The sequence below is a fragment of the Malaclemys terrapin genome, chromosome 5 (assembly GCF_027887155.1).
Source record: "Malaclemys terrapin pileata isolate rMalTer1 chromosome 5, rMalTer1.hap1, whole genome shotgun sequence".
Classification (NCBI taxonomy): Eukaryota; Metazoa; Chordata; order Testudines; family Emydidae; genus Malaclemys; species Malaclemys terrapin.
The window spans coordinates 21,309,256-21,329,972 of record NC_071509.1 but is presented as its reverse complement, the minus strand read 5'-3'; the positions used below and the strand labels follow the sequence as shown (position 1 = coordinate 21,329,972).

General features: G+C 44.7%; 1 protein-coding gene across 3 annotated transcripts in view; it reads right to left on the bottom strand.

Moving 5' to 3' along the window:
• The window catches only part of RGS12 (regulator of G protein signaling 12), a 180,449-nt gene that overhangs the window by 38,555 nt on the left and 121,177 nt on the right, over window positions 1-20,717 (bottom strand). For all 3 annotated transcript variants that reach the window (XM_054030685.1, XM_054030686.1, XM_054030687.1), the window contains 2 exons: window positions 16,956-17,099; window positions 3,052-3,231 (listed from right to left, as the gene is read on the bottom strand). In XM_054030685.1, coding sequence (XP_053886660.1) covers window positions 3,052-3,231; window positions 16,956-17,099 — 324 coding nt within the window. The remainder of the gene's footprint in view (window positions 1-3,051; window positions 3,232-16,955; window positions 17,100-20,717) is intronic.

Sequence of the window (20,717 nt, the reverse complement as noted above, 5' to 3'; positions counted from 1 at the left end):
AAAGTATTAACGTAGATATATTTTTAATAATGTTATGCCTACATTTTCTTTTAATGAGTATTTATCTTTTTCACATTAAAATATTCTTTAAAATGCTGAATTTAAAAGAAAAAAAACCTCTATCCATAAAATAGAGGATGTCCCAAAAATACAGTGGCTGACAAAAAAAAAAAAAGTTAAAAATTACCTTTACAACTAAATAATGAATACTGTGGTAAAGTTATCTAGTTGCAAAGATAAAATCTCAAATTTTAAAATGGTGATCAATGATTGTGGAAATAAGAATGAGCAAAGTTCTGATTCCTATGAAAGTATTTAAAAAAATTTTAAAGCTTCCAAAGACTATGTTTGTTTGTTTTTTTTTAATTTATCTAGACAAATTTTATAATAAAAAGTGTTTAAACAACATGAAGGATTTGGCTGAAAACAGGCCAGGATATTCAAAGAGTAAATTCATCAGTTGCCAGCCCACACAACCAGTCACTGCCAGGAATTCTAGCTTTCCAGGTAAGACTTTTTATTATTAATTCATTATTATTATTATTTCATGTGGGATGCAGGTGTAAATTATTTCTTCTGAAAGATACCAGATTAATTTAAGTCCTCTCTTTTTCCATGGAATAGTTGCATCAGAAAAGCAAACTTCCCACATTTCCCTAACCAACATGCATAAATCATATTCTACAGCAATAACCTTTTCACTTTGAAGGTCAAATATATTATTTCAAAAATCCAAGGGCAACAGTCAAGGTTTAGGGACAAATTCTCTGCTTCTCTGCTCAGGCAGTACAAAGAGAGCAGAAACCACCTACAAGTCTCCAGCTGGGGATTCCTCAGGTATAAGGGAATCCCAAACAGGCAAGAGACCTAGTGTAGTCAACTCTTATATGTATCTTCCCAAAACTCCTGGTGCAGAAGGATGTGAAGGGCATAGGGAGGAGTGGGTGGAGCATGTTGGCTATCCTGCTAGCATGCTGCCTTTGGAGACCTTTGTCAGTTGGTGCAAGTTAGAGCAACTCCTAGAATATTCTCCAACCTGTGTCGGAGCAGAGAATCAGGAAGCTGTAATTGGATTTTGGTTATCAACTTCTCCTCCCCTTCACCTCTCTAGGGTTGTGTGGTGGAGGAGGATGTCTTTTGCTACCTGCTCTCTGATGCTCAGGTCATGCTTATCATGCACTCCTTAGGGCTCCCACAACCTGTCAGGGGAACAGACAATGGAGCAGCCAAAGCTCCCTCCTCTCTCCCCTTCAATGCACCAGATGGCCAACCCGGTGACGTCCTGATTATCAACTGTAGAGAATTGCTGCTCAGTGTCCCCTACTTCGGCCCTGTAGTAACAGGACTGATTCAATCATTTCAGTTTAAAAATCTCAGAACGTGGCTCATAGGTAGTTTTCAATTTATATATATCATCAGATACGAGTTTTCTTAACACAGTCATCCTTACGGATCAGAAGCTGGAAACTATTGTAGTAAAGGGATAAATTCTAAGGATGAGAGGGAAGTTCATTTTCCAACCTTATTTAACCTTTGACCGCTCTACTGGATGGATAGCAAGGATATTTTGAGACAGTAGCAGTGGTGGGTTTTGTGATGTAGGCAATTGTCCAATTGTCCATTGACTAGGGTTACCATACGTCTGTTTTTTCCCCGGACATGTCCGGCTTTTTGGCAATCAAACCCCCGTCCGGGGGGAATTGCCGAAAAGCCAAACATGTCCGGGAAAATGCCGGCCGGGCACTTCCCCTCCCGTGGCTGCTCTGCTCCGCTCCTCCCCTCTCAGACTTTAAGATCCAAGCTGCCCGAGCCAGCGCTACCGGCTTCGGGCAGCGCCCCCTGCCTCCGGACCCCGAGCCGCTGGCCAGGCACTTCCCTTCCCGGGCTCCAGCTGCTCTGCTCCTCCCCTCTCAGACTTCGGCTCTGTTTAAGAGCCAAGCTGCCCGAGCCAGCGCTACCGGCTTCGGGCAGTCCCCTTGCCTCTGGACCCCAGCCGCCGGCTGGGCACTTCTCCTGCCCGGCTCCAGCTGCTCTGCTCCGGCGGCTCGGGGTCCGGAGGCAAGGGGGGCTGCCTGAAGCCAGTAGCGCTGGCTCAGGCAGCTTGGCTCTTAAACAGAGCCGAAGTCTGAGAGGGGAGGAGCAGAGCAGCTGGAGCCCGGGAAGGGAAGTGCCTGGCCGGCAGCTGGGATCCAGAGGCAAGGGGGCTGCCCGAAGCCGGAGTGCTACCGGCTTCACGGGTTTGCCGGGCAGCCTCCAGACCCTGCGCCCCCGGCTGGGTGCTTCCCCTCCCGGGCTCCAGCTGCGCTGGGGAAGCGCCGGCCGGGGGCATAGGGTCTGGGGGCTGCCCGGCAAACCGTGAAGCCGGTAGCACTTGGGCAGCCCTTTTCGCATGGCTGGGAGGGAGGAGGGGGAGTTAGGGCGGGGACGTTGGGGAATGGGCGGGGAATGGGCGGAGTTGGGGCGGGAAAGGGGTGGGGTTGGGGGGCGGGGCCGGGGTTGGGAAAGGGGCGGGGCCAGGGCCCCGTGGAGTGTCCTCTTTTTTTATTTTTTAAATATGTTAACCCTACCATTGACTGAAATTACCAACTCACGCCACCTAGGTCATTGAAAGCACCCCATAATTGTACTAGCATTCACTACTAACCCTCGCTGAATTTTAACTGGCTACCTGCAGTTGAAAATACCAGAACTTAGTTTCCTAACAATTATGGACTTCAATCAAAATCAACTTCTGAATTGGCGCATAAAGTATAATTACCTCATTTCATTAGCTATAGAACAAAATGTGTTTATTTAGGCAATACATAAATAAAATTATATTAAAATGGGAGTTAGTAACTTCTATTAGAATGGATAAAAACCTATCGACAAACAAAACAATTTGTACATTAAGACTTGGCAATTATATACTTTGTCAGCACCAGTAAACATGAACACTCATTAGTTTCTACACATTCTTGTTGATCTTCCAACAAATTTGGGGGGTCGGAGAAGTTCAGCTATGGATAAGAACTTAGTTTTCAGAAAAGTAACAATTTAATCAAAAGTCACCTTTTTTGGTGTTGAGATATGGGACCGCTCTGAGTTGATACTATGTTTAGATGTGGGGCTGCCGGGAACACGTTGTGGATCAGGAAGAGGGCGACCTTCTACTTCAGACAGAATGCATTCTTGGTAAAGCGGGGATTTCAGAAAGCGAGTATAGCTATCAAACTTCATCAGATTAAAAATCTGAAATGTAAATGCAGTGGGATAAGGGTTATACAAGATTAAATCTCATATGAAGAATGCAGGCCTATTTTTCAAATATGTTCTTAAAACTCAGAGCATTAATGTGAAGACACACATCAGGCTTGCTTTTGTTGAAGTCAGTGGGAGTTGTGCACCAATTTCAAATGAAATAGAACTGAATCTTAGTCTCTTAGCATAAGGCTTTATTTTTTTCAAAAGGTCCAAGAATGGTCAAAAATGAAAACCAGTGTAGATAAAAAAAATAGTTACCTACCTTTCGTAATTGTTCTTCAAGATGTATTGCTCATGTCCATTCCATTCTAGGTGTGTATGCGCCTACATGCGTGGCCATTGGAGATTTTTGCCTTAGCGGTATCCATAGGGTCGGCTGTGGCGTCCTCTGGAGTGCCGCGCTCACGTGTCAGTATATTTGGCACCACCAGCCCTACGCCCTCTCACTTCCTTCTTGACAGAAACTCTGACACAGGGGCAGGAGGATAGGTAATGGAATGGACATGAGCAACACATCTTGAAGAACAACAGTTATGAAAGGAGGTAACTGTTTTTTCTTCTTCGAGTGCTTGTTCATGTCGATTACATTCTAGGTGACTCGCAAGCAGTATCCTTGAAGGTGGGCTCTGAGTTCATGGTCGTGTGGCTTGCAACACTGCCCTACCAAAGCCAGCATTGTCTCGGGCTTGCTGGGTAAGCGCATGATGAGACGTAAACGTGTGGATAGATGACCAGGTAGCAGCCCAGCAGATATTCTTGGGCCAGGAAGGCTGCCGATGAAGCCTGAGCCCTAGTCGAGTGGAGCATGAGGTGCAGAAGATAGTCCAGGATTGCCTGCAGCGAAGCCTGCTCAGCCCGGATACCCCGGTCAGAGGTCCAGCACATGAACCTCTTCCACTTGGCCAGGTAGGTCGCTCTGGTGGAGGGCTTTCTGCTACCAAACAAGATCTGTTGGACATTGGCTGAGCATTCCTCCTCATTCAGCAATGCCATAGCCATGCTGTCAAGTGAAACACCACCAGGTTTGGGTGCAGAAGGCTGCCGTGGGTCTGGGACAGCATGTCTGGCCAGAGGGTAGCTGCAGTGGGGCGGCTACCAAAAGATCCAGCAGCGTACCGGCTGAGGGTGCTATAGTTGACCCTAGATATACCGCTAGGGGGAAAATCTCTGATAGCCACGCACGTGGGCATGCGCATACCTAGAATGGAATCAATAAGAACAAGCACTCAAAGAAGAATAATTTTTTTTAAGATATAAAAATTAATTTAATTAAATCTGATTTTTTAAGTAAATTAAAGAAGTTTATTTTTAAAATTCTATTTTAAAATTAAATTTGAAATTATGACAACCTATAAAGCTTAAACTTTAATATATTAACATAATTTATATAATTTAAAAAAAATTAAGCAGTATATATTTACTGCCAAAGTTCTAAAGAAAGCTGAATCACCGATTGGTGGAAGCCACTGGCGAAGCACCTGAAACCACAGTTTGTTGAAACGATAATCTTTTCTGCAGGTGCAGAGAATATTTTCTTCATGTCAGTTTATTTAACTAGTTCTGTTCAATGACTAGTTCATTCAAAGTTAAAACCCAATAGGAATTTGAAAAAGCAGGAAAGTTTGTTTTTCTCTTCTAATCTCTGAATAAAAATTAGGTGTGAGAGGATGAGATCTACTAGTTCTAAAATACTGAAGTACGTGTTGACAGGAAAAAAATCAGTTCAATTCACTAACTGCAGATAATACTTCCTTTGTTGAATAAATCAGCTTTAAATGGAAAACATGTTTTGATAAACTTCTAATAAACTTTTTTCTTATTTATCTAGCAAAATTAAAGGTGATTTTATTTAACTAATTAAAATAACTTTACAATTATTATTATTTTTTTTTTGCATTTTAATTGCATTCACATTCCCATCTAACTGGAGCTTGATACAAAACACAAGTAAAAAATTAACCATCTAGTAAATAAAAAATGCATTATTCATCATTTTCTAACATAGTGAAATGTAAAAATTAAGAATGCGAATAAATGTAAGTTAAGCTATATAACTGATTTAACAAATGTGTATAGATATAGTCTATCTTCCAAATTTGTAAAAAGCAGCACCAAATTTAGTGTAAAAACTATTTAGTTGCAACTGAACATGTTTTAATGGTTACAAACTAATGTTGTCAACCTTTCTTTAGGAAAATAACTAAAAAGTACAAATGCACAACATTCCTAAAATCAATTATTTAAATCAAGGTTTCCTGTTTACTGATTTAAATCATGAATCGAATTGGTGATTTACATGACTCTGGTTTAAAATCAATCCACCCTGATAACACTTTGGAAAAAGAAAAAATGCAAGTGTTTCTTAAAATTGGAAAGAGATCTCGATAAAATAGTTGGCAAAGGTGAGTGATTCCCTCAACCTGGTGAAAATGCAATCAATTGCTGGCCTCAGGTACAATGGTGAAATTTTTAAAAGGCAGGCAATGTCAGAGAGCACAAGTACTTAGGACAAGGCTCAAGAAAATACTCAGTGCTGAGAATGCAGGGTGGGATTACCAGGACTGATTGCTGCTGAACCCAGATGTAGTGGCAGATCCATACCCTGCTCCGAAAGGAGTTAAAGAACTCCTCTAGACAAAAATCAACCTCAATCCCCACCTCTGCAGTTTATCATATCTGGAGATGGGTGGGTCCTTAAAAGGGAGGATCCCATACCTGGACAGTGCATGCACTGTGGCATTCGGAAGGAGCAGGATTGTAATGGAGGACACCCTGACCTCTAGAAGCAGGGGTTGCTGACCAGGAAAACAGCTTGGAAGCCTAAGCTACCCAAGCCCTCTCAGAAAGGAGAAGGTCTAATACTTCTCTTTTCTTTTTTTGTTTTTGGCTTCCCAAAAGCCTAGGACTCTGGTTTTTGTGAACTGTGAAAGTATACTGACTTTTTTTGTTTTGTTTGGGCTACTTTAATTCCCCCCCAACCCTCCACCAAAGGGGTAAGACTCCCTGAACAGCACAGCCGGAGTGCTCTCCTCAGACTGTTAGAGACAGAAGCAGCACTAACCTTCTTCCCAAGGGAGGTGCTAGAGAGGTATAGCCTACTACCCCAGGGAAGAGAAGTGCTGCTGCATGCTGCCAAAACCCTGCAAGCTATAGATAGGCATTGCTGGAAGTCATTGCAATAGGATATTACAATGCCTGAGCCTCATGGTCTCCCAGCTGTATTGCTGCGGTTAGATTATCAAGGATAAATAAAAGCATAGCCTGCAGAAACTAAGAACAAAAATCTTACTACACCTGACATAGTTGTTTCTTGAAAAGTTGCAGTCAGTACGTGCCATTTTAAATTAAATAAAATGGATATGGATTATATTCCTCAATAAATCACAAGAATTTTAAGGTAAATACAATTTTTGACCAAAACACTTTGATAGCGTTTACTACAGCATTCTCAAGATATTCTAACACATTAAACTTAACTTAGCCTTCAGACTGAAAAACAAAGTTTATCGAGGTTCCACATAGACACAGGAATCTGGCTGCCAGAAGAAATCTTCTCGTAACTGTTGTTCTTCGAGATGTGTTGTTCATGTCCATTCCAATCAGGTGTGCGTACACGTGCGTGTGTGCATGGCAGCCGGAAAACTTTTACCCTACCAGCATCCGTCAGGTTGGCCTGGGCGCCCCCTGGAGTTGTGCCTTCATGGCACTCAATATAGAGCCCTGCTGACCCACCACCCCTTCAGTTCCTTCTTGTGGGCTACTCCGAAAGAGGGATAGGAGGGTGTGTACTGGAATGGACATGAACCACACATCTCAAAGAACAGTTACAAGAAAGTGAGTAATCGTTTTTTCTTCTTTGCGTGGTTGTTCATGTCAATTCCAACCAGGTGACTCACAAGCCCCAAGTTCAGGAAATGGAGTCGGAGTCGTCCACTGATTGGAGCACTGCTCTTCCAAAGGCCACATGGTCTCTGGCCTGCTGGGTGATTACGTAGTGAAAGTGTGTATGGAGAACCACGTTGCTGCTCTGCAGATTTCCTGGGTGGAAACTTGCACCAGGAACGCCGTTGAAGAGGCCTGAGCCCTGGTGCAGGCTTAGTGATCAGGGGAGCAGGTACACCTGCCAGGTTGTAGCACTCACGGATGCAGGATGTGATCCATGATGAAAGCCATTGAGAAGAGACAGGAAGACCTTTCATTCTGTCCGCCACTGCCACAAATAACTGGACGGACTTTTGTAACGGCTTCATTCTCTCGATGTAGAAGGCTAGTGCTCTGTGGACATCCAATGAGTGAAGCCTTTGCTCCCTGTCACTCGAGTGTGGCTTAGGATAGAATACTGGGAGGAAGATGTCCTGACTGATGTGAAACTGGGAGACAACTTTTGGAGGCCTGAGCTGAACCTTGTCCTTATAGAACACAGTGTAAGGCGGTTCTGATGTTAGTCTTTAGCTCAGACACCCTCCTGGCTGAGGTTATCGCTATCAGAAACTCCACCTTATATGAGAGATAGGGCAGGGAGCATGTCGCATGTTGCCAAAGGTTCAAAGGACGGACCCATGAATCTGACCAGATTAAGGTCCCAAACCGGGACAGGCTGTCGGACACACGGGTATAGCCTGTCGAGACCTTTAAGGAAATGGCTGACCATAGGGTTAGCAAAGACCAAGCGGCCCTCTGCGCCTGGGTGGAAGGCAGAGATGGTGGCCAAGTGAACCCTTATTGATGACACGGACAGCCCCTGCTGCTTGAGATGGAGAAGACAGTCCAGTATAAGTGGTACAGAAGCGAGCGTCAGGGACCAAAGGTGCTGCGCCAACAAGATTGAAAATCTCTTCCACTTGGCAAGGTAGGTGGCCCTCGTGGAAGGTTTCCTACTGCCAAAGAGGACCTGTCTAACCGGGTCCGAGCAGGAGACCACCATTGGGTTCAGCCATGGAGCTTCCATGCCATGAGGTGTAGCGAATTGAGGTTCGGGTGTTGGAGATGGCCATGATCCTGCGTTAGTAAGTCCGGGAAGAACGGTAAGGTGACTGGGGCTTCCATGGACATTTCCAGGAGTAATGTGTACCAGTGCTGGCGGAGCCAGGCTGGAGCTATCAATATGACCGAGGCTTGCTCCCTCCATACCTTGAGGAGCACCTTGTGGATGAGAGGGATAGGTGGAAACGCATATAGGAGATGGCCTCCCCATGGGAGGAGGAACATGTCCGCAATGGAGCCTGGGCTGTGATTCAGGAAGGACCAAAACTGCTGGCACTTCTTGTTGTGTTGTGTGGCGACCAGGTCCATCTGTGGAAAACCCCACTGATGGAAGACTGAATTCACAACATCCGGGCGAAGGGACTACTCATGGCCGTATAACGTTCTGTACACCAGGGAGGTACGATGCTTGCATATGTATCGAGTGCTCTACACAGAAGTCTCACAGCATGAGGGGAGAGGAACATGCACCCCTCTGTATGTTGATATAAAACATTGCCGTGATGTTGTCTGTCATAACTAATACACATCTCCCTGTCAAGTGGGCTCAAAGTCTGGCATGCCAGACGCACCACTCTCAGCATTCTGACATTGATATGGAAAGCGAGTTCCGCCTGAGACCAGAGGCCTTGTATCCTGAGGTCTCCCAAATGTGCTCCCCAGCCCAAGGCTGGCACATCTGTCACTAGTGAGAGAGACAGCCACCACAGGAGGGAGTAAAATACCGGGCGAGGCAGGGTTACGATCTTGTCCAAGCTGTCCCGGACTGGCTGATACACTAACGCTAGCCACGACTGAGGAGGTCGAAGTCTGAGTCTGGCATGCTGTACTTTATAGGTACAAGCCACCATGTGTTCCAGGAGTTTCAGGCAATTCCTTGCTGTAGTGGTGGGGAACTGCCTGAAACCTTGCATGATGTCACCGAGGGACCAAAACCTTGCTTCCGGGAGGTATGCTCTGGCCTGTGTTGAATCCAATACTGCCCCTATAAACTCTATCCTCTGAACTGGGGACAGCGTTGATTTCCCCTCATTCAGAAGGAGGTCCAGTTCGTCGAACATCATTCTTATGAAGTCGACTTGTGCCTCCACTTGAGATCTGGAGTGGCCCTTGATGAGCCAGTAATCGAGGTACGAGAACACATGTACCTGCCACCTGCGCAGGAACGCAGCCATCAGTGCCATGCACTTAATGAACACTCGAGGTGCCGCCGATAGGCCAAATGGGAGGACTGTGAACTGGTAGTGGGTGGTGTTCACCACAAACCTAAGGTATTTTCTGTGGGACAGAATTATTGCTATGTGAAAGTACATGTCCTTCAGGGCAAGTCGAGGGCAACATACCAGTCTCCTGGATCCAATGAAGGGATGGATGATGGAGGCCAAAGAGACCATGCAGAACTTGAGCTTCTGCATGAACTTGTTGAGTTCTCAGAGGTCTATGATGGGCCCAAGCCCACCTTTGGCATTCGGTATTAGGAAGTATCGGGAATAGAAACCCTTGCCCTTCTGCTCCTGAGGAACCTCTTCCACTGCGCCTAGCGAAATGAGCGAGTGCATATCCTGTATAAGGAGGTGCTCATGAGAGTGGTATCTGAAGAGGGACAGGGAATGGTGATGCAAGGGTGGGAGAGCACAGAATTCCTCTCTACTGTGTGGAACACCCAGTGGTCTGAACTGATACGGGACCATGCATGGTAGAAAGGGGATAGTCGGGACGAAAAGGTAAGGCAGGGTAGATCCAGTTTTTGTCCTGGGGCACCATCCTCGACTGCACCCTCAAAGGGTGGCCCTCAAGTCCTTTAAACTGTGGAGTCTTATCTGTTTTCTTGGAAAAAAGGGCTGAACCCTCAAAGGGGAGGTCCTCAATGGTCCGTTGGACCTCGCAAGGAAGACCTGAGACCTGCAACCAGGAATTCCTCCTCATTGCCACCCCTGAAGCCATTGCACGGGAGGCAGCATCTGCCCCATCCAACACCCCCTGTAGGGAAGCTCATGCAATTAGTTTCCCTTCCTCCACCAGTGCAGAGAATTCTGCATGGGAGTCCTGCGGCAGCAGCTCTGCAAATTTGGCCACCAGGCGCAGGTGTTATACGAGTATCTGCCCACGATGGCCTGCTGGTTCGATATGCAGAGCTGCAACCCCCCAGTGGAGTAGACCTTCCTCCCAAATAGGTCTAATTTTTTAGCATCCCTATTTTTAGGGGATGGCCCCTGGTAGTCCTGGCGCTCACGCTGATTAGCTGCATCAACCACTAGGGAATCGGGGAGTGGGTGGGTGTATAAGTGTTCATATCCTTTTGAGGAAACAAAGTACTGCCTTTCATTTCTCTTGGCCGTAGGGGCAAAACAGACTGGAGTCTGCCACAAGGTCTATATGGTGTCAGCGATGGTCTTAAGTAATGGCAGGGCAATGCCGGTTGGCCCAGAGAGGGCGAGGATGTCTACCACGGGGTCTGCATCCTCTCCTCCTCTGCCTGGATCCCCAGGTTCTGGGCCACTTGTCGCAGCAGCTGCTGTAGGACCCTGTTGTCTTCCAAGACTGGGGCTGTCAATGTCCCTGCCGTGGTCTCATCTGGGGAGGATGAGGAGGAAACGGGCCCTGCTCACTCCCCTCAGTGCCTGGGGGGACACGTGGTAACTCGTATTGCTGCATCGCCACGTCAGCAGCATGTGCTGCCGGGGTCGCCGGAACGGAGATTGTCGTTGCCGATGTTGTCAGTACCAAGATCACCGATGCCAGCGACGTTGAAGTCACCGATGCCAGCGGTGTCAGCACCGCAGGTGAAGAGCGGGCATTGGTGCCACCGATGCCTGCAGAGGAATGAAGGAAGCCGATGCTACCAATGCAGATCTGGACCTTAAGCCCTGGTTTTGTCCCTGGCCTTGATGATATGCCCAGGTCGTCGGGAAGGGCCACCAAGTCGGGGGTTTCCACTGGGGTGGCCACGGTGCCAGATAGGGCTGGCAGTCACGCTGGGACCTTCTGTTCCTGGTCCTATCAGAGTGGTAGGATTCTGCCTCCGACTCTGAGGTCTCCGAGAAAGAGGACCACAGAGGAGCGGTGCCCTGTGGTGCCAGTGAGTGGTGCTGGGAACGGGGGGACCAGTGCGGTTCCCCCACGTGGGTGGACCATGCCGGGGAAAGGTGTGCTGGAGATGGAGATTGGCGTGCCATCATCGCTGGCTTGCCCCTTGATGGGATCAGAGGACAGGCTGTCACCAATGACTTGTCCCTCCTCTATGGGGAGGATGGCACCGTGAGGCACATAAGGTTCCGAGTCACCTTGAACGCCTCAAATGTAGATGGGAGCTGGAGCTCTCTGCCATGTCAGTCCGGAGAGTGGTGAGGGTTCGGACTCAACCGGACCCCCAAGGGGGCAGGAGTCAACAAGACCCTGAGAGGCAGAGGGGCCAAGGTGATGTGGCCCGGTTCGAGTCTCCCTGCTGCAAGCTCCTTGGGCTTGGAAGGGGGAAAGCAACCCGTCACTGGCCTTTTCTTTTTCTGGGGCACCAGGGACTGAGACCGGTGCCTCACAGAAGTTTGTCTATGGGCAGAGCCATGGTGGTGCTGTGACTCCTTGGAGCCCTTTCTCGGAAAAGGCTCACGCATCATCAGTGCCGGCGCACTGCTATGAGGAAGTGCTGGGCGTGGGTTCTGCTGACCCCAGGTCAGATTGTGTCCGGAATGCAGCCTCCATGAGAAGGATCTTGAGCTTTTGCTGCCAGTCTTTTAAGGTCCTAGGGCAAAATCTTTTGCAAATTCTGCACCTCTCCTTCGGGTGGCTCCCCCCGAGACACCGCAGACAGGAAGAGTGCGGGTCACTCTTAGGCATAAATTTTCCACAGTCCTTGCAGAGTTTGAACCCTGGGAACTGGGACATACCCCGGTGCTGGGGTTAAGCGTTGGTGTGGGGCGGTAGACCCCAAAAGGAAATTTATGTTCTAACTACTAATACTAAATTAACACTAGTAAACTACTGAGAACTAACCATAAACACTAAGAGTGGACACTGCCCAAACGCACTTGCAAAGCAAGAGCAACCGGTTGTTCCAGCTAGCCGTCACTGGCAGTAAGAAGGAACTGAGGGGGTGGTGGGTCAGCAGGGCTCTATATTGAGCGCCATGAAGGCACGACTCCAGGGGGTGGCCAGGCCCACCGAACGGATGCTGCTAGGGGAAAAGTTTTCTGGCTGCTGTGCACGTGTGCGCACACCTGATTGGAATTGACATGAACAACCACTCGAAGAAGAAGGGGAAATTGCTATCCATGCCCTGCTAAATTCTGCTTTATATTCTGTAACAACTTTCCTTTAATCTCCCAGCAGGCATACAAGCAGCCTTGTCGCAGTGATAACAGAGAGCGAGAGAGAGTGTGCTCAAAACATGCCAACCCCTTCGCTTTACTGCACAGTCACTGAAGTCTTAATGCAGTGCTTTGAGTTTAAGCTACTTTATCTTCAGTTGATTACCATTTGCCCTGCATTATTATTTCCCTAACATGTGTTCCATCCCCAGCTTGCCTGAATTTAACGTTACTCTCATTATACCCAACAGTATGCTTTAGAAGCCGTTCCTCCAGAAAGCCTATAACTAGACTAATCAGATACTGGAGCAAAGTGAATTCTCATTATTAACCCCATCAATGCAAGAATTCAGAATCTCTGTTGTACATCGCCTAGAGAAAATGGCACTCAAACAGCTGCAGTCATTAATGAGTTTTAATCCTGAGAATGCGGAGTAAAACAGTAGAGCAGATTATGTTCCCCGTGTGTCAGGAATGTAGTATCACCTAAGAAATTACTTTTATGTCCAGATATAGCATTTTCAAGGCCTTTAAGTATCTTCCAGGGGTATATTTCAGAAAAAGGAAATGTAACATCTTTGGTTGAATTGTAGCATATTTTGTTTATATGTGCAAAGCACAGTTGATGTGATCACTTTTATGTACAGAGGAATAAGAGAAATATAGCTTTTTTAAAAAAAAAAAAAAAAAAAAAAACAACCTAAGTAGACCTCTCTGCTCCTTGTAGGGCTGCTTCCGTTTACTGCAGAGAAGCTCTTGCTACATGCACCGGCCGAGAGGTTTAAAAGTGTGAAGTTATATGATTAAAACATGGCCAGGTGGATCATTGTTGCTACCACTGTTATATAATTGCAACAAATCTTATACAAAATGTGTCAAGTAACTGTTAATAGAAAAGTTTTGATTTGCTGAATATGATTATGCTATTTGTATGCATGTATCACTTTGTATGCATGTATCATGCATGTATCTGAAGTTATGAATATTAACTATGTAACTGTATTTCAAATGTTTGCTCCTGTGGTAACACCAACAAGACATTTAGCCAGCACATTGTGAAGGAACTATTCAAATTGATTGGCCCATCAAAGAACTCTTAACTCACAGTGGACCATGGAAGATGCCTATCTACGTTTAATGGACTTTCCTGAGGACATTCTAACTAGACTATGGGTAATGGCCTCTGCTATGATTAAGCAAAGCATGCATGGACTTGTGACTTGACCATGTGGCTCCAGACCTCATTTTGTTACCTGTAATTTTCCACAAGCTAGAACAATGGGTTTCCGTTCACTCGGCAGAAGCTATAAAAGGCCCTGGAAACATCTCCATTTTGCCTCTTTCCTGCTCAAACCTCTGGACTATGGACTTATGCTAATGGGAGCATTCTAACCAAAGGACTGAGGACCTTCCATTGATTTGGAAGCAACCAGAGACTTAACAAGCCAGAAGTTTATTCCATCACTGCTACAAGCCTGACCCAAAAACTTTGCAATTATTGTATATATTTGACTCTTTTAGCCAATTTTAACTCTCACCTAGGGTTACCATATTTTGTGCCTCCCAAAGGAGGACACTCCACGGGGCCCCGGCCCCGCCCCCAGACCCACCCCAACTCCGCCCCCTCCCCAAAGTCTCCGCCCCCTCCCCTGCTTCCCGCGAACATTTGAGTCGCGGGAAGCCTGAAGCAGGTAAGGGGGAGTGTGGGGGGAGGAGGCGCGGCCCAGGCTGGCCCCGGCCCCCGGCCGACCACCCCCAGCCCGCCCAGCACTGCGGTTCCCGGCCCGGCCCCCCAGCCGAGCACCCCCGGCACCGCATCACTGGTCCCCAGCCCGGCCCGGCCCCCGAGCCCCCGGCCCAGCCCCGCCGGCGCCCCCGAGCCCCCGGCCCGGCCCGGCCCCGCTCCGCCGGCCCGGCCCCGCTCCGCCCGGCCCCGCTCCGCCCGGCCCCCGAGCACCCACACGGCCGGCCTGGCATGTCCCAATTTTCCCGGACATGTCCGGCTTTTTGGGCTTTCCCCCCGGACGGGGATTTGGAGCCCAAAAAGCCGGACATGTCCGGGAAAATCTGGACGTATGGTAACCCTACTCTCACCTTTCTTTCTTTCTTTTTTATAAATACACCTTTAGATATTAGATACTAAAGGATTGGCAACAGTGTGATTATTGGCTAAGATCTGAGTTATATATTGACCTGGGTATGTGGTTGGTCCTTTGGGATCAGAAGAACCCATTTGTTTGATTAAATTGGTTTTAAATAACCACTTAAGTCTAGTGTCGAATCCAGGACTGGAATACCTAAGGAGGCTGCATTTCTGACTTCTTGTTAGCCAGTGTGGTGAGACAGAAGTTTACTTTTGTTGCTGGACTGGTATAGCTCATGGAAGAATAACCACCGGTTTTGAGGTATGTCTGCCCTTTTTCCCAGCAGCTTGTCCTGAATTTGGTATTCTCAGTTGTGACCCACAGAGGCACGGTGACAATCACTAATCGAGGAAAGGAGATTCTGGCAGTCAGAAACAAAATCCTTTTGGAAAAAAATATGCAAAATGCTAAGATGACAAACTCTATAACCCCAGAGGAAGCAGAATGCAGAGTAATTATTTATATTCTTAGAAGTGGCTATAGGCTACCAATATCTTTTAATTCAGGTAATTTTTATGCTAGAAATATGTGTACTACAGTATATCTTCAAATGGGCTATGTTGTCTTTGGCCCCTGAAATGTCTGTTCTTAGGCCACTAAAACACAAAAGCAGAGACCTAACTAGATATTTTAAGACTATCTTTATCCTAGTTAGGAAAGGTTGCTTCATCAAATATCTTCTCCTGTCCTGGATTCTGTTCTGGAGCAGCAGGAATCATAGGATCATTTGGATTAGAAAGGAGTGTGTCATATAATCAATCCTCTGCAATGTGAAGAATATACATTACAAGGGAACGGATTACAGTATGACCCAGTAGAGCAGTGATTCTGAACCTGAGGGTCACGGAATAGGTTTGGGGCGGGGTGCGGGTCGCAAGCAGGGCCAGCATTAGGGGGTCGGAAGCAGGGAAATTGCCTGGGGCCCCGCATCACAGGGGACCCCGGGAAGCTAATATACATGTTTCAACCCCGAGCCGCACAGGACAGCTGAAGCCCCATGCCGCACGGGGCAGCTGAAGCCCAAAGCCCGCAGCCTAAGGTAGGGGGTCACAAGATTTTCTAGTAGGGAGGTCACACTTTAATTTATTTATTTATTCCAAACGGGGTCGCCAGCACAAAAAGGTTGAGGAAACAAAGCACTAGAAGGTCTCCTCCATTTGTGTTCAACTCCAGTATTTGGGTCATGAAAAAAATCAAAATAATTAATAATAAACCACAACAATAAATGTTTACTATTTCAAACCTGGATGGGCCAGCTTAAGTATGGAATAAAAAGTCTTTGCAGAAAATAGTTTCCATTTAAAACAGGATAATCTATTACTATGCCAAAGGTATATTCACAGAGGAATATACAACAAGTTACAGCAGAAATCACATTTTAAAAGGTCTCAATTCCATATTTGACAGGTTGCTAGTAATTTATAATGTTGTGCCCAACATGTGCTAGGCACTTTCCAGTTAGAGGAAGATACAGTATCTGCCAATCCACATTCCCTGAAAGAATACAAAGTAAGGCTTTGTCTGAGCTAGGACTAAGATGCAGGGAAACACCTTTAGCTTAATTTTAGCTGGTCAAGTTATAGCCGAGGTTCCTGAGAATTCCTGTTTTAAAATTGTTTCTAGGGCCTATCCACTGTTATAATAGGCATGAAGTAGCACAAATGCAACACATCAGAAGAGTAAGAAAATTAGACCAGCAGACTGTAGAAAATATTCCCAATTGTTCAATAACTAACTGTTTTGTTCTGAATTCTAAAGGTTATCATACTTAAATTGCATCGACCTTTAGAGATTTTTCAGATACAAAGAGCTTTAACAGGCCCCTTATTTGACCATTTCATCAAAGTAAGAGCAAAAGTCCCTAAAAACAAATACTTTCATGAACCAGGTGTGTTGAAAATGGCAGAAATGCATCCAAGTAGCATTAAACGATCCCTTATTGCTAAAGTAACATTTCAATTGAATTAAGATTTTCAGATTGTTTGATGTGTTAACATTTAGTAGTCTCATACAACAAATGCGTGCACGCACACACACACACACACACCCTTATGCAAATTCCCCCATGCAAACTCCTGTGTGGGAATTACAAGGTACAATTACTAGATTACATAGCCTGTTTTTATATTTGCTATCATCTATTTTCTTCCTATATGTGACAAAAAGTGCAGCAAGTGAAAACGTTTGTATGTTTAAAAATACATAAACAAATATATAACACATTAAAGGAAAAAGTAAATTCCATATGTTAATAAAAAGCAGTTAAATATTTAGTAGCTACCTGAAGCTGCTGTTCTTTGAACATATCTGGATGTGGAGCACTGAGAATATCATCTGCCAACTGTGCCTGGCTATCAATATTAACTGGGGTTGTAGCTTTGCTACACAAAAACTTGCTGAAGATCTCCCGAGCTCTGTAAGAAAGCTACAAAACAGAAATCTTATCAGCATTAATTTATTTTTACAAAAAAAGACATAAGAACATAATAATGACCATGTTGGTCAGACCAATGTTCCATTTAGCTCAATACCCTGTCTTCCGACAGCGGCAGATGCCAGATGATTCAGAGGGATCAAACAGAACAGGACACTTATTCAAGTGATCCACGCCCTGTAACCCAGTCCCAGCCTCTTGCAGTCAGATGTTTAGGGACGTCCAAAGCATGGGGTTCCATCCCTGACCATCTTGGCTAGTAGCCATTGCTGCACCTATCCTCCATGAACTTATCTAATTCTTTTTTGAACCCACTTATACTTTTGGCCTTCACTACATTCCCTAGTCATAAGTTCCACAGGTTGACTGTGTGTTCTGTAAAGAACTACTTCCTTTTTTGCTTTAAACCTGCTGCCTATTAAATTTATTGTGTGATTCCTACTGCTTGTGTTATGTGAAGGGGTAAATAATGTTCCCCTATTTACTTTCTCCACACCATTCATGATTTTATAGACTTCTATCATATTGCTCCTTAGTCGTCTCTTTTCTAAGCAGAACAGTCCAGTCTTTAATTTCTCCTCATATGGAAGCAGTTCCATACCTTTAATAATTTTTGCTACCCTTTTCTCTACCTTTTCCAATTCTAATGTCTATTTTGAGATGGGGCAACTATAACTGGATGCAATATTCAAGGTGTGGGTGTACCATGGACTTTTATAGAGGCATTATGACCTTTTCTGTTTTATTATCAATTCTTTTTCTATTGGTTCCTAACAGTCTGTTAGCTTTTTGGACTACCGCTGCACATTAAGCAGATATTTTCAGAGAACTAGCCATGATACCTCCAAGATCTCTTTCTTGAGTGATAAGTGCTAATTTAGACCACATCATTTTGTATGTAGAGATGGGATATTTTCCAGTGTGCATTATTTTACATATATCAACTTTGAATTTCATCTGCCATTTTGTTGCCCAGTCACCCAGTTTTGTGAAAGCCCTTTGTAACTCTTTACACTTAGCTTTGGATCTAACTACACCTCTACCTCGATATAATGCTGTCCTCGGGAGCCAAAAAATCTTACCACGTTATAGGTGAAACTGTGTTATATCGAACTTGCTTTGATCCACCGGAGTGCACAGCCCCGCCCCCGGGAGCACTGCTTTACTGCGTTATAGCCGAATTCGTGTTATATCGGGTCGCGTTATATCGAGGTAGAGGTCTATCTTGAGTAATTAGGTATCGTTTCCAAACTTTGCCATCTCACTGTTCATCGCCTTTTCCAGATGATTTATGAATGTGTTGAACACCACAGATTCCAGTACAGATCCTCGGGGGACCCCGCTATTTAACTCTATTCTGAAAACTGACCATTTATTCCTACCTTTTAACCAGTTATTGATCCATGAGAGGACCTTCCCTCTTATCCCACGACTGTCTACTTTGCTTAAGAGCCTTTGGTGAAGGACCTTGTCAAAGGCTTTCTGAGCTGTGTTGACTCTTCCCCAACATATTGTGTTCAGCTAGGTGTCTGATAATTCTGTTCTTTACTATAGTTTCAGCCACTGGGTCTGGTACTGAAGTTAGGCGTACCTGCCTGTAATTGCCGGGATAGCCTCTGGAGCCTTTTCTAAAAATTGGTGTCACATTAGCTATCCGCCAGTTATCTAGTACAGAGGCTGATTTAAGTGATAGGTTACATACCACAGTTAGTAGTTTTGGGTGTTAACCATCTGGTCCTAGTGACTTATTAGTGTTTAATTTATCCATTTGTTCCAAAACCTCCTCCACTGACACCTCAATCTGCGACAGTTCCTCAGATCTGTCACCTAAAAAGAATGGCTCAGGTGTGAGAATCTCCCTCACATTCTCTGCAGTGCAGACCAATGCAAAGAATTCATTTAGCTTCTCCACAATAGCACTGTCTTCCTTGAGTACTCCTTTAGCACCTCCATCAGCCAGTGGCCCTACTCACTAGTATGGTTCCTGCTTCTGATGTGTTTGTAACAATCCAAGTGTATGTTAAATATGCTATTTCCGTACACTCTTGTTACCAAATGAAAAAGAGAAGCAATTATGTATCTCAGTATATGGGGAACCTTAATTTGGTATCTAGAGAAAAGGAAGAAGCTTAGTTTTTAAATCTTTCAAATAAACATTGATGTCTTTTGCCCACCTACATTACTCCTTTTGTTTTCCTTTGTTGAGATTTAAAAATCTAGAAGCTACTGTTTATTGCAATTTTAGTAAACATCTCTTTATGTAAATTTTTAGGTTGCCAAAATTTTTATTCCCTTTAACATTTTGTGTCAGGGCAGTTGCTAAGTAATTAAATGTTCCAATCAAGAGAATTTACAATAAAATTTAAAATATTCAAAGTGCAATAATAATAAATGTCAAGCCTGTCAAATGTTGCTTCAAAAGTATAATAAAAGCTTGTGACTTAGTGATTTTTTTTTAAAAAAAAGCACAAAGACTTAAATTAGAGAAGGCAGTAAAATTTAACCATATACTTGAATATCTGCAGTAAAAAAAAAAATCTTGATCTTTCTATTTTTCACTTGCTTATTTTATAAACAACTAAATTCTGAATACAATGAAAGGAAATTAAACTAAATCGGCTTCAGTGCCCTGAGGTGGTTTCAGAAAAAAAAGGAAGTACTAGTGAAAGGCTTTTGACACAATCCCACATGATATTCTCATAAACCAACAAGAGAAATATGGTATAGCTTAAATTACTATAAGGTGAGTGTAACACTGATTTAAAGATACAGCATAGTTATCAGTGGTTTGCTGGGGGAATTAGTGGGGTCCTAGAAGGGACTGACCTACATCTGGTACTAGTCAATATTTTCATTAATGACCTGGATAATGGAGTGGTGAGTATGCTTTACAGTTTGCTGATGATACCAAGCTGGGAGGGATTGAAAACCCTTGGGAGGATAGGCTTAGAATTCAAAATGATCTTGATAAATTGAGGGATAAGTCTGAAATCAACAAGATGAAATTCAATAAAGACAAGTTCAAAGTACTGCACTTAAGATGGAAAAAAAAAAATCAAATGCACAACTACAAAATGGGGAATAACTGGCTAGGTGGTAGTACTGCCAAAAAGTATCTAGGGGTTAGAGTGAGTAGTCGCAAATTGAATATGAATCAACATTGTGATGCTGTTGTGAAAAAAGCTAATATCATTCTGGGGTATTTTAATGGAAGTATCATATGTAATACATGGGTGGTAACGGTCCTGCTCTACTTTGCACTGCTGAGGCCTGAGCCACAGTACTGTGTCCAGTTTTGGGTGACACACTTTAAGAAAGATATTGACAAACTGGAGAGAGTCCAGAGGAGAGCAACCAAAATGAAAAAAGGCTTAATAAATCTCACCTATGAGGAAAGGTTAAAAAAAACTTGGTATGTTTAGTCTTTAGAAAGGAAGACCGAGGGGAGAAATGATAACAGTCTTCAAATATGTTAAAGGGCAGTTATAAAGAGGACAGTGCTCAACTGTTGTCCATAACCATTGAAGGTAGGACAAGAAGTAATCAGCTTCATCAATGGAAAGGGAGATTTAGGTTAGATGTTACAAAAACTATCTAGCTGTAACTATA